Raw genomic sequence first — 14,229 nt, forward strand, 5'->3', positions numbered from 1 at the left:
TGCCACACCACCACATGTGCAAATGACCACTATTATTCACTCCAGGCTGCACTCATAAGCAAACAAAAACGTACATGTATCTCCATTTTCATCTATTTGAAGACAGACTCTCACAACCCCTGTATTATGTTCGTCTGCATTATGTTGTTATGTTCTTAACATTATATGTTCTGAACTTCCTTCTTTCACAGCTGTACAGCCCTCCATTGTTTGGGGATACTGCAGTTATTTCTCTGGTGTCTACCAATGGGTATTCGGGGAATTTCCAGTATTTTGCTACAACAATAGAAGGGAGTGACTTGGTACCTGTGTCACTTGCGTGGTGGCTGTTGGGCTATGGATAAGATAAATCCCTAGAAAGGGAATAGCTGGCTCACAGGTTTGTGCACCTGTGGACTTGACCCATGTCACCACATCCACCTCCACAGAGCCTGTGCATAATCAGGCCCCAAAGCAGTGAGAGGGCCTGGTGGCCAACAGCCTCACACAGGGAATTGTCACTCACTTGGGTCTTGCTCTTTCTAACAAGCAACATGCCCTTTCTGCAGACTTCTCAAACTTAACTTAGCCAACACCAGCCCCCCACAAGTCCTCTTTCCTCTTTTCTGGAAGCAGCGCCACTGACCACTGGCTTGGCTAGGATCTTTTAGACTTGAAATGCTCTATCACAGAGCCAACCCATTCTACTCACAGTCACAGCCCTTGCTATATCCCTGGAGAACCTCAAGTCTCCTATGGGCTCTCTGGGCCTTCCCTCTGCTCCCCATTCTCCATGCAGCAGCCAGAGGGGTCTTTCCAATTCATGTCACACCAACACCAAATCCCCTTTTTGGAACTCTCCAACACCTTCCATTACAGTTGGAATGAACCCAGTGCCATCTAACTCACTGCCCTTGGGCCCTGGCCTTCTCCCTGACAGGTCTCCCTCTGTGCACCACCTTCATCCACCCTATTCCTTCTCCTCTTTCTTACCCTACACTTCCCACCTGCTGTCTTTCTTCCCACTCGCCCCCCACCCCCGCGATCGTGGACCCCCCGGGCGCTAGCCCGGCCTCCTGCGGTCTGTTACTGTCTGTGAGATTGCTTCAAAGCTTCCCTCTGGTTCTCGGCTCTCCTCCCTATGTGAGATAGGGGAGCAGTGTCTCCTCCCTAGGCTCGAAGCTGAGGCGAGCCCCAGAAACCAACTCTCCCTGGGCTCCAGCAAGCTCCCACCCACAGCCCGCGCGCAAGGCCCCGTCCCGCCCCCTGGCTTCCTACTGCGCGCTGGGCGCCATCCCATGCCCAACAGCCCGCGCGCGTGGGACTCTCCAGACAGGACTTCCTCTCCCCGCTGCAGCTCCCTCTGTGTCCCCGTGGACCCGGCTCCCGGAGCCACTCCCCGACTCTGTGGAATGGGTTTGTCACGCTCCACCCCCTTCCCTCTCTAGGGACTCTGTTCTACCCCAAATCCTAGGCCAGAATTGGAATGCAGAGGAAGAGCAGCCTGCCCTACCAGCTATACAGAAACCAGGGGCTATTCTGTTCACAGCCAAAATTCCAAAAATGTGAGTTTCCACAGGGGCCCAAGCATGGAGTCCACTCCTCCAACCTCCACTAGCCACTCTTCCTCACTAAAGGGCTGCGAGGGACAACCCCCTGTTTACAGATGAGGAAACAGTCAGGGGGAAGTGGCTGGCCATGGCCTGCAGGCTGTCCCTCTGAGCTCAGCACACAAAGGAGAAGGGGCGGGGCATTCTCTTGACTGGATCACGGGGTGAGGGTGGAGGTGAGGGTAGGGGTGGGGGAGCTGGAACAGGATTTGACACAGAGCCTAGGAGGATAGTTTTTGCCCAGACACCAAAATGATGAGAAAGTCACCGAAGGTGCTCCAAGTTTGCAGCTCCCAAAATAGACCACACACCACACCACTTTTCAAATCAGCTTTATATCAAGCTATAAAAACCTGGATCTAGTCTTAGTACACATATACAAAATCAGTACTATAAAAAAATATTAATAATAACATCATATAAGCTAACTCATACAAATGTAGAAATACTTTTATGCATCGTCATACTGGCCAGCTACTGGCCACAGTGCCTTAAGACAGTACCTGGGAAAAAGGGACAAACTCACAGAGCTGGCTCGAAACCCCAGCTCGGCACCTTAGAAGCATAATCAAAGCTAGGTCAGGCTTGCCCTCTCTTGTGCTCTGAGGGGACTTTTAGGCTCAGGGAGGAGTAGGCTCTTTGGAGTAGCAGAGGCCTACCGGGGCAACTAAACTTACACTTTCCTTGGTGTACAACCAGATGCCCCATGGTGCAGGGAATGGATGGGGCTGTACTGAGTAGAATAATGGCCCCCAACACTAATTCCCAGATCTTGTGACTGTCAGGTGACATGGCAAATAGGAATTAAAATTGCAGGTGGAGATAAATTCTCGTTCTAATCCACTAAGTGTGTGGAAATTTGTTACAGCAGCAATAGGAAATGATACAGAGCTTGCCCTAATCCTGCCAGTCCTCAGCCAGACTTTCAGGTGGCAGGGCTCACAGAGGCAGCCCTGGGGTCTGACCCCCTGCATGGGGGGCAGGGTGAACTTTGGAGGACCCAATAGACACTGGAATAACCTATGGTGGACAACACAGGTTCCCCCTTAGGGGAAGCCCTTGAGGAGTGCAGAGGAGGGTATGGGCCTATGCTCGAGGGGCAGCCTGCCAGGGCCATTTGACAATCAGAAGTATGTTCTGATGCCATCTCTGCCCTTAGCTCACCATGGAGCCCTAAAAGCCCCTTTCCAGGCCCCAAATAAGAGTTGATTTTTTCCTTCTTTCCTTTCCAGTTCTGTCTTCAGTTCTAGAATTGCTGCCCAGCTCATGGTGGCCTGAGCCGAAGGAGGCAGAACAAGTGAAGCTTGGCCTCAGCCCTAGGAAGCTGAAGGGACACATTCAGACCCACCCATAAGGAGGACCATTAGGAGACAGACTGTAGAAGGGCAGGGAGTGGCCCAGGATCCCTGACCTCTGGCCATACCCTCCCTGCCTCAGTTCCCTCCTTTTATGTAGACACGATCAACCATCATTTCTACAGTTTCTTAGGTGCCGATGTATCTTCTCCCTGTAACTAGTGTTCCCCACAGGACATGTAAGTGAACTGGGGTCTGTCCAACCCTAGCTGCCCAGGTCCTGGTCCAGAGCCAGGGCTGGACAGAAGCAGCAGCAGTATGTAAGAGGCCCATGAGGGGTCATGAAGACAGCACCAGTCTAAACAGTCCCCAAGTGGGGTGGTGCCTGATGCTTGCTGGGTGCTCACAAGCAGGTCAGACTGCAGGAAAAGCTAACCAATACTTATAAGTGAAAATAGGGACCTGGAGGGCTCCTGCACTCCCATATCGATGTCCAGGATATTCCGGATGCTCTTGACATCACTGCTTGATAGGTTCCCCTTGATGGCCAGGATGGCACTCAGATGGCCTTTGCTGGCAAGGAGAGCATCCCATTAGCCCAGTTGGTCATCAACACCCCTACTCACAGCCCTTCCCAGCTCCCCAAACTTCAGGCCCAGCCATAGGACCCTGCAGCCAACCCTCTGCTCACTAGGGCATCCCACTGTTCCTCACCCACTGTGCTCCAGCCCATCGGGCCTTTGCACTGGCTATTTCATCAAAACATGCCCTTGAGGTGACCACTTACTTCCTATCCTTTAGGTCTCATGTTACCACCCCCAAAAGGCCTTCCCATCTGTGAAGTCAACCCCTCCTATGATTCAAGATCTTGGTTAAACTCTACAACTTGGAATTGTTGGATTTCTTTGCCTGATTACCTCATGACTGCTGACCCTCAACAGACTGTAGCCTACATGAGGGAGGACTGAGGCCTGACCTATCTTGTACTTCACTGCATCCCAGTGTCTAGAACAGAGCCTGTCACCTAGAAAACTGCTAAATACTTGTTGGTGGGATGAGTGGAGGGATGGATAAGTGGGTAGGTGTGTGGATAGATGGAAAAATAGGCAGGTGGATGGGTGAGTAAGCAGAAAGATAGATGAATAAATGGATGGATGGATGGGTAGATGGGTACACAGATGGACAGATGATAGATAGATAGATAGATGAGATGGGTGGATGGCTACTTGTATGGATGGATAGATGAATGGGTGGATAGAATGGACTGGGCTGGAAGTGCTGGATGACCTAAGCTAGGTCAACTTCCAGTCGATGCCCATTCATACTTTCCTTACCATGTCAGAGGACCCAGCACAGAGAGAAACAATGGCTCACCAGGCCCTCAGGCAGCTCCACTTCCAAAAAGGAGCCCCAGGACCCAGGGCATAGGTCCAAGCCCCAAATACACACAGGCACAGTGGTAGACCATGGTCTCTCTGGTCTCACTTTCCCCTCTGAGTGGTAACATCATGTAAGGCTAAGAGCATGGGCCATGGAGCACACTTCCTGGCTTTGTCTTAGCTCTACCACTAACTAGCTATGTCACCCTGAACATATCCCTTCATCTCCCTAGGCTTCAGTGGTATAATGGCAATAAACAGTATCAGCCTTTCAGGTTGTAGTGAGGGTCAAATGCATACATTTCTGGTAAAGACTTCAGCCCCTTGAGATCCTGACCACGGTGGGGCCTGACAGGGTCATCCTAACTGCTCAGATCCTCAGGGCCCCTTGTTCTCACCTGAAGTCAGGGTATGAGATGGCATATGTGGCTACCTCCATCTTGATTGCACTGGGATCTTGCAGACGAATGATCTCAGCGAGTGTGGGGAGGGCAAGGTGCAGCCAGGTTGCTGGGGAGCCCTGCAGGCACAGGGTTGGTTGAGGGAGGGTACACCTGTCCCCATGAGCACTTGGGGGCTAGAGGTGCTCAGGGCAATTACTAGCTGGGCTTAGTCCCTTCTAAACCCAAGGGACTAGGGAAGAAGTGGCAGTCCATCCCAAAGGGCCCAGGAGCAGTGGGCAGGGGCTCACATTCTTAGTGCAGAAGTCCCGGATGGCTTCAGCATTGGCCAGGATGTGCTTCGCCAGCTGCTGCTGCTGCTCAGCTGTCTTGAGGACCAGGCGAGGCTTGCTGAGGCGGATGATGTACTCCTTCACCAGGTGCAGGTGCACAGCCTCCATGAGTTCCTGAAGAGGCAAGTGGCCGATGGTATGAGACATTGCTCATGCTGCCAGGAAGCTCTCCTCTTCTGCAGCCTCCAGGCCAGGAACCCAGGAGAGACAGATGCAGAGCAGAGGGGTGCACGAGTGTACGCACACATGTCAGTGCATGAGTTCCCATGCAAGTGTGAGTGCATGTGGGTGCATGGGTGTACACACACGTGTCAGCATGGGCATCCAGTCTGCCCCACCCCCAGGGCCAGCCACCAGCCTCGAGCCCCCCTCACCTTCTGGAAACAGTCCTGCAGTTCTGAGAACTCAGGCAGCCTTCCGAACACAGTGGTGAAGATTTCCTCCAGGATCTCAGCTGGCGCTGCCCAGCGAGTCTGGGTGAACTTCTTGAACAGTGGCTGAGACAAGAGAGAGGCAGGATGTCTGGTCACACCCTGGAGAGGAAGGCCACCAGGCACAGACACCTCACACTGACACACTCAAGGACTCCCCAGGAACCGGACAGAGGTCAGGTCCCCCCGTTCACAGACAGGAAGTGGAGGCAGGGACTGTGTACTCTTTTCCAAGGTCATCCAACTGCAACTCAGGAGCCAGGACAGCATGCCTGCAGGCCCTGAGGCCTTTTCCACCAACTCCCTCTTAAATAAACAAATTCCTGCATAAACAAGGCCTTGCTCTTGGCTGGGCCATGAGCCTGTGCCAAGTCATTCAGGGTCACTACCGGGGCCTTTAACTAAATCCCAGGGCTGCCATGACCTCCAGTCCCAGACACTGGGCAAGGAGCCCTGCCTCTGCCTTTTGAGGGACCCCTGACTCCCACTCTGTGGATTTCTAGGCCTCCAGGAGATGCAATCCCACTACCAAAGGCCCTGAGCACCAGGAGTTGGGAGTGAGGCATGAGCTGGGGTGAGAGGTGGGGGGAGCTCTGAGCTCTATGGGGAAGGGCACTGAGACTTCTTCAGGCCGTCCCAGCCCTGGCAACCCCTCTCAGGCCAAGCCAAGCCCCAGGAGCAGGTGCGGGGGACAAAGTGGAAATCCTTACAGGATCCCATCACCCAGGCATACCGAGCACCACAGCAGTAACCCAGTCATGCCTCCCACAGGCCTGGAGCAGGTCCTCCCCAACTGGATGCTTCTGCCTTCCCTCCTGAGCTCCTCCCGCGCTCTTGCCCCTGTGCTAGGTTCAGTGTGCTCCGCAGGGAAAGAAGCCCATCTTACCTTCAGGTCCACAAAGAGGTTCTGGAGAAGGATGTCAAAGCTGTGACCCTTGAGCTCATTCAGGGGGTCTAGCAGGTGGCTAGAGGGATTTTGTGGTATCTGCCACTTCTGCTCCATAGATGTTCTGGACAGTGGAGGCAGGAGGTTATATACCAGACTTCCCAGCCTCTAGCCCCACACCCAGTGAGCCCCGAACCAATCTTCCTAAACCATCTATTCACTCTAGAACTCTCAATGGCTCCCCACTCCCAATGAGATCAAGTCCAAGTCCTACCTTCATACTCTCATACCCCAGGATATACCTGAAGCACATCCCCTTCTACCTGAGAGCAAGTTACCTGACTCTGCATCCCTCAGTTTGCCATCTGCTTCATGACTTTGTTATAAGAATAAAGTATGAGCAGATCACTGGTATCCATGTTGACTCCTTCAGCCCTGGACAGATGCCTGCAGCATCCTCACAGACCGTGTTAACTTTAATTCCACATCTCTGCAAAGGCGACTCCTCCCTCCACTTCCCAGCTGCCCCATGTCTCCATCAGGCAAACCCTCCTATCATCCTCACCGGAAGGACAGGCAATTGTTGACGTTGGCAATGACATTGGCCCTGTAATTTTTCAGCTGTTTGCCTCTCTCCAGAAATTCATCAAAGGTGTGCTGGTAGCTGGAAAAACCAGAAGGGGCGCCTTTAAGACCAGCACAAACACTGAGACAATAGCAGCCTCCCTCCCCGTTCCTCCCAGGCTTTCTGGGTTTACTGAGTGCTGTTCCATCTGAATGTCTTCCCACTGCCCAGGGAGGAGCCCGTAAGTATTGGGTCACTGGCTACACAAACTAAGGCCAAAGGGGCCAAGCAACTCCTAAGAAGGTATTACCCAGCTCTGGGGTCCTTGCTCCTTCTTTAAGTCACCTCCCCCTTCTCCAGCACTCTGCAGAGTGCTATGGTTGACTGATGGAGTCCTCAGAAATGAGTTAATTCTGGAATGGGGAATGGGTGTGTGGAGGGAAGGGTCCCCCAGTTTCTCATGGGACATCCTCTCAGAAGCTGGACTCTGCTTTTCTGGGATCTTTACTGATGGAGGTGGGGGCAGGAAACACCCACACTGACTCCCATGGGGGTCACACCACCTGAGGCTCTCAGTGCCCAGGGGCAGGGTAGCAAGTAGAGGATTTCTAGCTCTGAATGACAGGGTCAGGGCAGGGCTGATGTATCCCCAACTGGGGCACAAAGGAGGGCTAAGGCTCAAAGTGGTATTGCAGCCCCCCCCATCTCCACCCCATGCCCACAGGGACACACCTACCTCCTCAAGAACCTGGCCATCTCCACCAGCAGCACCTGCTTTATCTGCCTGCCCACGTCAGGGGTGATGTTCTCGGCCTTGGTCTGGCCCTGGGAGACGATCTGCAGGATGGCAGCAGGTGAGCAAAACAGGGGCCTGCCTGGACTGGGGCAGGGGGAGGCAGGGGAGCATGATGGCCCGAAGGGGTGCTCACGGGTGGACTTGGTGCCTGTGCGTGGTAGCTAGTGGGCGTGGGTACTGCTTGTGCACAGGTGGACTCTGCTCTTGCATAATGTGCTCAGTGGGTGGCCTGTGGTACCTGCATGATGTCAATAGCCAGCTCACTGTGGCAGTGGCCATCCAGCTTCTGGGGAGCTACATCCTTGGTCCAGCGCTGGGACTCCAGCTCCAAGGCTCGGGTCATCAGTTCCTTCACATTGGCCTGGAGGAAGAGGGGTAGGTCATTACAGCACTGGCCCTGTCACCCTGCTCACCTGGAAGCACCTGTCACACTCCCTGCCTGTGACGGTCTGTCTCTGCACGGCTCCTCTGTTTTCAGCCCAGCCCTGACCCCGGCACAGGAACTCACCACCTCGTTGGACAGGAATGTAGCCTCCAGCAACCGGATCTGCTTAGGTGGCAGTAGGCTCCCCAGCTTGATACCCTGCAGCTCCCCTGCCAGTTTAGGGCTGCTGAGGATTTCACTGTGGGCAGAGGTGGGGCTGGCATGAGGAAAACTGCACCCATTTAGCAACATCCCTTCAGCAGGAGTCCCGGACGCAGCACAGCCCTGGCACTCCTCACTCAAGGCTCCCCAGGTCAAAGGATGGATCCTCATCTGCTTAGTTTGGTTTAAGCCCCAAACCCTGGGATCATTGTGCCTTACACCCCCACAGCCACTCCTGCTCTAAAAGGTCCCTAAAAATCTATCAGCCTAGAGGTTACCCTGGTCCCCTGCCAGGCTACCACTCTCTCCCTCCTGGCCCCCTGCAGGAACCTCCTCCTTCCTCCCTCCCTGCTCCTACCCTGGCCTCCACTGCCTTCACCACCCAGAGCTTCCTTTCCAATCTGATCACCTCTTGCTCAAAAGCTTCTCTCTGTCACAGATACAACCCAACTCCTTATCCCAGTGGCCTTGAGGCCCACTCCACTGGCTCCCTACAAGTCTACCCTGCTGACAGGCAGGAAGGGCTGCTCCATATTGCTCTCCTGGTGCCTCTGCGGGGCTCCAGACATCCTAGAGGACCTGCCCAGCCCTGGTACTTTCTAAAGACCATTTGTCTGCCTAGAGGCTTAAGAATAACCCTTTCTGTGCCTCTCAACCAGTCTGGATGCAGTCGTATCCCTCTGTTCTCCCACACTTCAGGCCACACAGGCCTCAACAATGACTCCTTGGACTCCATATCTAGGTTGGGCTTAGTTTCCTGCTTTGCTAACCTCACTAGGCCCAGACACCCAAGTGTCACAAGGACAGGAAGGCATTTAGGTAGAGGTATGAGTGTTGGGCATTTCCTGATGAGTCAAGATAGGCTGGCAGGAACTGGATCAGGGCCCAGCTTCTCTCTGGCAGCCCCTGCCCTGTGACCATTTCCCTTTGCCCAGCCACCTCCTCACCTAACCACCCCCCCTCCAGCCCCTCTGTGGCCTTTCTCTGGCCCTCCTATTAGGGGCTGGTCCATCAGCACCAGCAGGCCACTGGCCACTGAAAGGTCTCCAAGACCCTCAGACAGTGCTCACACTATTTGTGCCCCCTACCCTTCCATCCTGCAGACTTCACATTCAGGGAAGGGGACAGCAAGGGTGGAATACCCTCAACAGGAACCTCCAGTCTTCACTGCCCTGGGCATTTCTAGCTTGTGTGAATGACAGACACACTCAGGGACTCTGGGATCCATGGAGTCTGGGGCCAGACCCAGTTGGGTACCAGCTACCATCCTTTGGCGCAGCCAAACCCTCACTTTCGGATCTCCAGGCCTTAGCATGCAAGGCCAGTGGTCCTGCAGTGTGCTCACAGGGATCTTCCCAAGAGGACACCTGCCCCTATCCCAACCCTGCTAGCTCTCCTGCTTGGGGTTACCTGCACAGCATGCCAGACAAATCCAGTCACCTGGCAGCTCTGCTCAACTCCCAGAATTCCAGTCCCTTTGCCAGGAACACCATCCTCCTACCACTTCTTCCCTGCCCATCCTGTCCCCTTCTCTGTCTGACTCCACATCCATTAATTAGACTATGAACTGTGACTCCCCCAGGCCTGGTCTCCTCTCAGGGCCCTGCTCTGGCCTCCCTTGTGTCTGGCCTCCTCTGCCACACCCTTCCTGCTCTGCTTCATCTCTCTCCAGACTGGGACCTCCTGAGTGAATGACCAAGCCCCTTCCATTCTCTGTGCCTCTATTTTCCCAACCGCAGAACATGGCTGGGGCCACCTGAGGGTTCCAAGCACAAGACAGACCCAGCTGTACCCAGGCTTGACGAGTCGCATCATGCCCAGGCTTGGCTCCTTTGAACCCAAGTCGCACCCAGCAACTCTGCACTCAGTAAATACTGGTTCCCGCGGGACACCCCTCCGAGAGGAGACCCCTCCCCGACCACCAGCACCAGCTCACTTGGGGTAGAAGTTCTGCACCCAGAGCAGCAACAAGTAGGTGTCGCGCTCACACAGCTCGAACTGCGCCATGGCGCTCAGGTGGGTCGCGAAGTGCTCGTGGTAGCTCTTAGCGTAGGTGGCCACGACGTCGAACTCGGCGGGGAACAGCGGCTTCAGCCGTTCCACCGCGGCCACCAGGTCCTCCTTTATGGTGCGGCCCATGTGCAGGAAGACTCTCTCGGCCTCCGAGAGGCCCTCGGCGCCCGTAGTCGGCGGCGCAGCCAGGCGCTCCGCCGCCACCTCGGCCACGCCGCCCCGCCACAGCTGCAGCCAACACCGCGGGCGCGTGGCCGCCAGCTCTGCCGCCCGGGGCCCCGCCGCCGTCGCCCGACGGTCCTCGAGCTCCTGCTCCGCCACCACGGCCAGCGCCTGGCGCAGCCGCTCGGGCGCCACCTCCAGTGGCCTCCGCAACACGCCGAGCACCTGCCCGCGCAGCAGCACGTACAGCGCCTCCACCTTGCTCTGGCGCTGCACCAGCTCCTCCGCGCTCATGCCGCCCGCCGCCGCCGCCGCCACCAGCTCCCGCTCCAGCGCCAGCAGCGGCCGCGCCGCCTCCAGTCGCCCGAGCTCCAGGGCCTCTTTCAGCTCCTCCACTGCGGGCCAGAAACCTGCATTAGGCTTCCAAACCCACCGTGGACAAGAAGAGGCTGGGACCCCAGAGGGTGAGCCTAATGCCCCAGCCCCCAAGATGGGGGACACAGGTGACAGAGGGAGATGGGCACCTCCTAACCCATCTCACCTCCCAGTCCTGTTCTGGGTGTGTGGCTCTTTCTCTCCCATGAGTCCCAACCCTGCCCAGGCTTGGACCAGCTCTATGGCAGGACCCCAGTCCCAGCTAAGGTTCCCCCTACCTGTGGGCATTGGCCCATCCAGCTCTGGCTTGGTCTTGGGCTCGCTCTCTGGCTCTGTTGAGCTGGGCTGACCCTTCTTCTTCTTCTTTTTCCCTTTGGTGAAGACGCTAAACATGTTGGCCAGTCCTTTTGGCTTCTTCTTCTCCTTTTTTGCAGTTTCTTCCTCCTCCCCACCTGGGGCCACCCCAGCCAGGAGGGGTGGCATTAAGTCTTCAGAAGAAGCCTCTGACATGGAGGTCTCTGACTCGGCCTCTGATACAGAGCGCAATTTGGGGGGACTTCCAGGGAAGTGGAAGGTCTCTGGCATAGGCTGCTGGCTTGGAAGGCTTTGGAAGAAGGTCATCATCTTCAGCATGACCCTGGCTCAGTCCTGCTGGTGGGGGATGGGGAGTGAAGGAGTCAGTGATGACAGTGGGCCAGCTCCCAGGCCTGCATGTCCAGGCTGGGTGGCAATAATAAGCATGCTTACTCTACTTTTACCTGTACAACCACCAGGGGCCCCAGCCATTTCCTGGCTTAGGTGAGCACCAACTCTGTTCCCTCCCTGGCCACAAGTGTCCCAGCATGAAAAGATCTTCTTCCAGTCCTCCATGGTACCCTCCCAAAATTACCCATGAGGCAGGAAAGAAGCTGGAGACCCCAAGCCTCCCAGATGGGATGGATAGAGGAGGGCCTTCTCTGCATTTTGGCAAATCTTTCCTTGCTAGTCCACCCTCTTGTTAAGGAGAAGGGATAGCAGGGAGTGAGTACTTGCCTGATCCCACCCGACCCTGGAGAGGAGGCAGGACACAAGCTGCTGTCCCTTTGGACAGAGCAAGAACAGAGGTCCAAAAAGGTTAGAGCCATGCCAGGATTACAGAACACCAGGTTAGCCTGAGGCAGGGGCCCACACCTCCTCATACTCAGCCTGGCCCCAGCCCTCCTATCACAGTTCTGATCTAACTTTGAGGTTATGGAAAGATGCCATGAGTAGAAATACAGCTGCTCTTACTGGGGCCACCAGGGGAGCAGAGCCTGACTGCCCCATGCTGGCCTCAGGTGTCAGGACTATAGAAGACATAAGGCCCCCTCAGGCTTCAGATGATGGGACAGGACCTCTGAGAACCTTTCACATGTCAACAAGGGAAGGGGCTTGGCAAGGCACAGGGCTGCCTGAGGTCACCAGCAACTTGAGCCTGGCTTCCACCCCACCCTGCCTGCTCCCAAATGGGGTGATGTCACCTTCACAAAAGCTTTCAGTTTCGATGTCCTTCCTGGGTGCCCATCCCATCTCTTCCTCTCTCCCACCCAAAAAGGGTGTTATTTAGCTTAAAATATCCCTGTGGTCAACAGCTTGAACTTGGAAGTCAGGTCAGCTGGCTCCTGAGCCCAGCTTTTCCTTGTCTCCTCATCCCCCATTGCATCCAGAGAGGCAGACTCTCCCCACTGTTTGAGCAAGGCCAGGACCACCAGAGCCAAGTATGGCTGACCCTGAGAGAGGGAGCAGGCAGGGGTTTGGGCTCCCTGGTAACTGGCATGACCCATAACCATGGTGCAACCTGCCTGCCCCACCCTCAAGAATAAATACATCAAACTGTATCTCCTGTTCATCAGGATGTCTTGGAGTAACCCTGAAACACCCGTGCACGGCAGACAGGATGATCCATCATCCCAAAGGAGAAACCAATTCTGCAGATGGTAGGTGTTTGCCCAAGGACCAGCAGGTGGGAGAAAAGGGGGAGCTCAGATTAGACCTCTTCCCACAGCCCCTTCTGCCTCCATCAGCCCAGCTACCCTGCCCATTCCCTGATGGGCTTGTCCCCTACCCTGGGGCTTGATCAGAGCCACCTGATTGGACAGGAAGCCTGGGTTTCTTCACCCAGCCCCTGTCATCCTCCCCAGGTTCTCTGGACAGAGTCCTGCACTCCCAGACATCAGCTGCCTCCCCAGTGCCATGTGGGTTAGAATTCCACCCCCAGGACCAAGCAGGGTGTGCTCTGGGGAGGCCTCAACCAAAGTCACTAGGATTGAGGTCACAGGCCATTTCAGCCCCTCCCAATCCATTCCATTTGCATACCAAGCACCCACAGAAACTGGTCTGGCCACAGGGGCTGCTCAGCCCCTCCCCAGTACCTGGGGTACCTGCCCCCCTTATGCTCCTCCTGGGATGGGGGAGGGGTGACCCTGGCCAGCAGTGCTGCCCACCAGCCCTACCTAGGCTCTCACTGTCATGCCTCCCAACAGCACAGTTTCTTGGTCCCACACCCGCCAGGCTCTGTGTGACCTCCAGGCCCAGCTCCTGCAGGTCCTTTAGGGTGTTGCTGTAGTGCACAAACTCCTCCTGCAACAGCAGCCCTGGGTCTGTCTCAGGCTTGGCCTGTCAGAGACAGCTGGTGTGGAACCAGCAGTGGGCTCAGCTTCACTTGTCACTAGTGTGTGGACTACACTGCACAACCCCCTTCTTTCATAGGTTTCAGTTTCCCCATCTGTGAAATGGGAATAATGCCTTTGTCTCCAGCCTCACCCCTCTCCCTGCCCTCTGCTCCCTAGCGCTTAGCCTATGGGCCTCAGTTTCCCTAGTAGTGGGACTACCCCCGCCTTCTAGGCCACTCCAGGCCATTCCCTCCGGGAACACGGTAGGAGACTCAGGGTCGGGACCAGCGGGAAGTCGCGCGGAGCGTGGGGACCGACGCAAAGCGGCGGAGGTCACTTACTGTGTCCAGGCTGGGTCGCCGCTGTCCTGGCCCCGACTGAACACTGCCTGAAATAGTCGCAGGCTCCGCCTCCACCCCGCCCGCCCTGCTGTAACCGCGGAAAACCCGCGGGCGGAGGCCAAGGCCTAGGCTGCGCTGGGGTCGGGCGGTGCTGTCCCTGCCCAGTCCAAGATAGAGGGGCGGGACGCTGCCCCCCGCAGCCGGGGCCCGGGATGGCGGGGCCAGCCGAGCGTGGCCCGGGTATGTGGGGCGCTCGGAAGGCATCTGCCCCCCCCTCCCCGCCCCCGTTCACCCCCGGATGGATCAAATGGGAGCCGAGCCATTGTCCGACGACGGCCTCTGATTGGCTGCCTGGCAGGGGCGAATGCCCAGGGCTACGTCACACAGCCAGCACCCACCCCAGCTGGGGGGAGCGCCCTCTCCCGCCCTAACGGCTCTGCCGCGTGAG

General features: G+C 56.1%; 1 protein-coding gene across 2 annotated transcripts; it reads right to left on the minus strand.

Annotated features, from left to right (window-relative positions):
- Nucleotides 1–1,887: 1,887 nt before the first annotated feature.
- Nucleotides 1,888–14,040, minus strand: Tnfaip2 (TNF alpha induced protein 2). Of its 2 annotated transcripts, none has more exons than XM_074067099.1 (12): nt 13,782–14,040; nt 11,089–11,458; nt 10,197–10,830; nt 8,183–8,297; nt 7,913–8,035; nt 7,615–7,715; nt 6,879–6,977; nt 6,314–6,437; nt 5,371–5,493; nt 4,955–5,110; nt 4,662–4,783; nt 1,888–3,457 (listed from the first exon to the last, which is right to left on the minus strand). In XM_074067099.1, the coding sequence occupies exons 2-12, from the start codon at nt 11,441–11,443 to the stop codon at nt 3,316–3,318; spliced, it is 2,094 nt and encodes a 697-aa protein (XP_073923200.1). In that variant the 5' UTR covers nt 11,444–11,458; nt 13,782–14,040; the 3' UTR covers nt 1,888–3,315. The 2 variants fall into 2 exon arrangements, with proteins under 2 accessions (XP_073923200.1, XP_073923199.1); XM_074067098.1 differs by having other exon boundaries at nt 11,089–11,461.
- Nucleotides 14,041–14,229: the final 189 nt, after the last annotated feature.

Source organism: Castor canadensis, chromosome 3, assembly GCF_047511655.1.
Source record: "Castor canadensis chromosome 3, mCasCan1.hap1v2, whole genome shotgun sequence".
Classification (NCBI taxonomy): domain Eukaryota; kingdom Metazoa; phylum Chordata; class Mammalia; order Rodentia; family Castoridae; genus Castor; species Castor canadensis.

Excerpts from the sequence above, each read along its gene's own strand:
- Tnfaip2 (XM_074067099.1), bottom strand. The coding sequence starts at position 11,443 with ATGCTGAAGATGATGACCTTCTTCCAAAGCCTTCCAAGCCAGCAGCCT. Across the intron at positions 10,831-11,088 it reads GGATGGGCCAATGCCCACAG|TGGAGGAGCTGAAAGAGGCC; the intron begins GTAGGGGGAACC and ends TCTGGCCCGCAG. Across the intron at positions 6,978-7,614 it reads ATGGCCAGGTTCTTGAGGAG|CTACCAGCACACCTTTGATG; the intron begins GTAGGTGTGTCC and ends TGGTTTTTCCAG.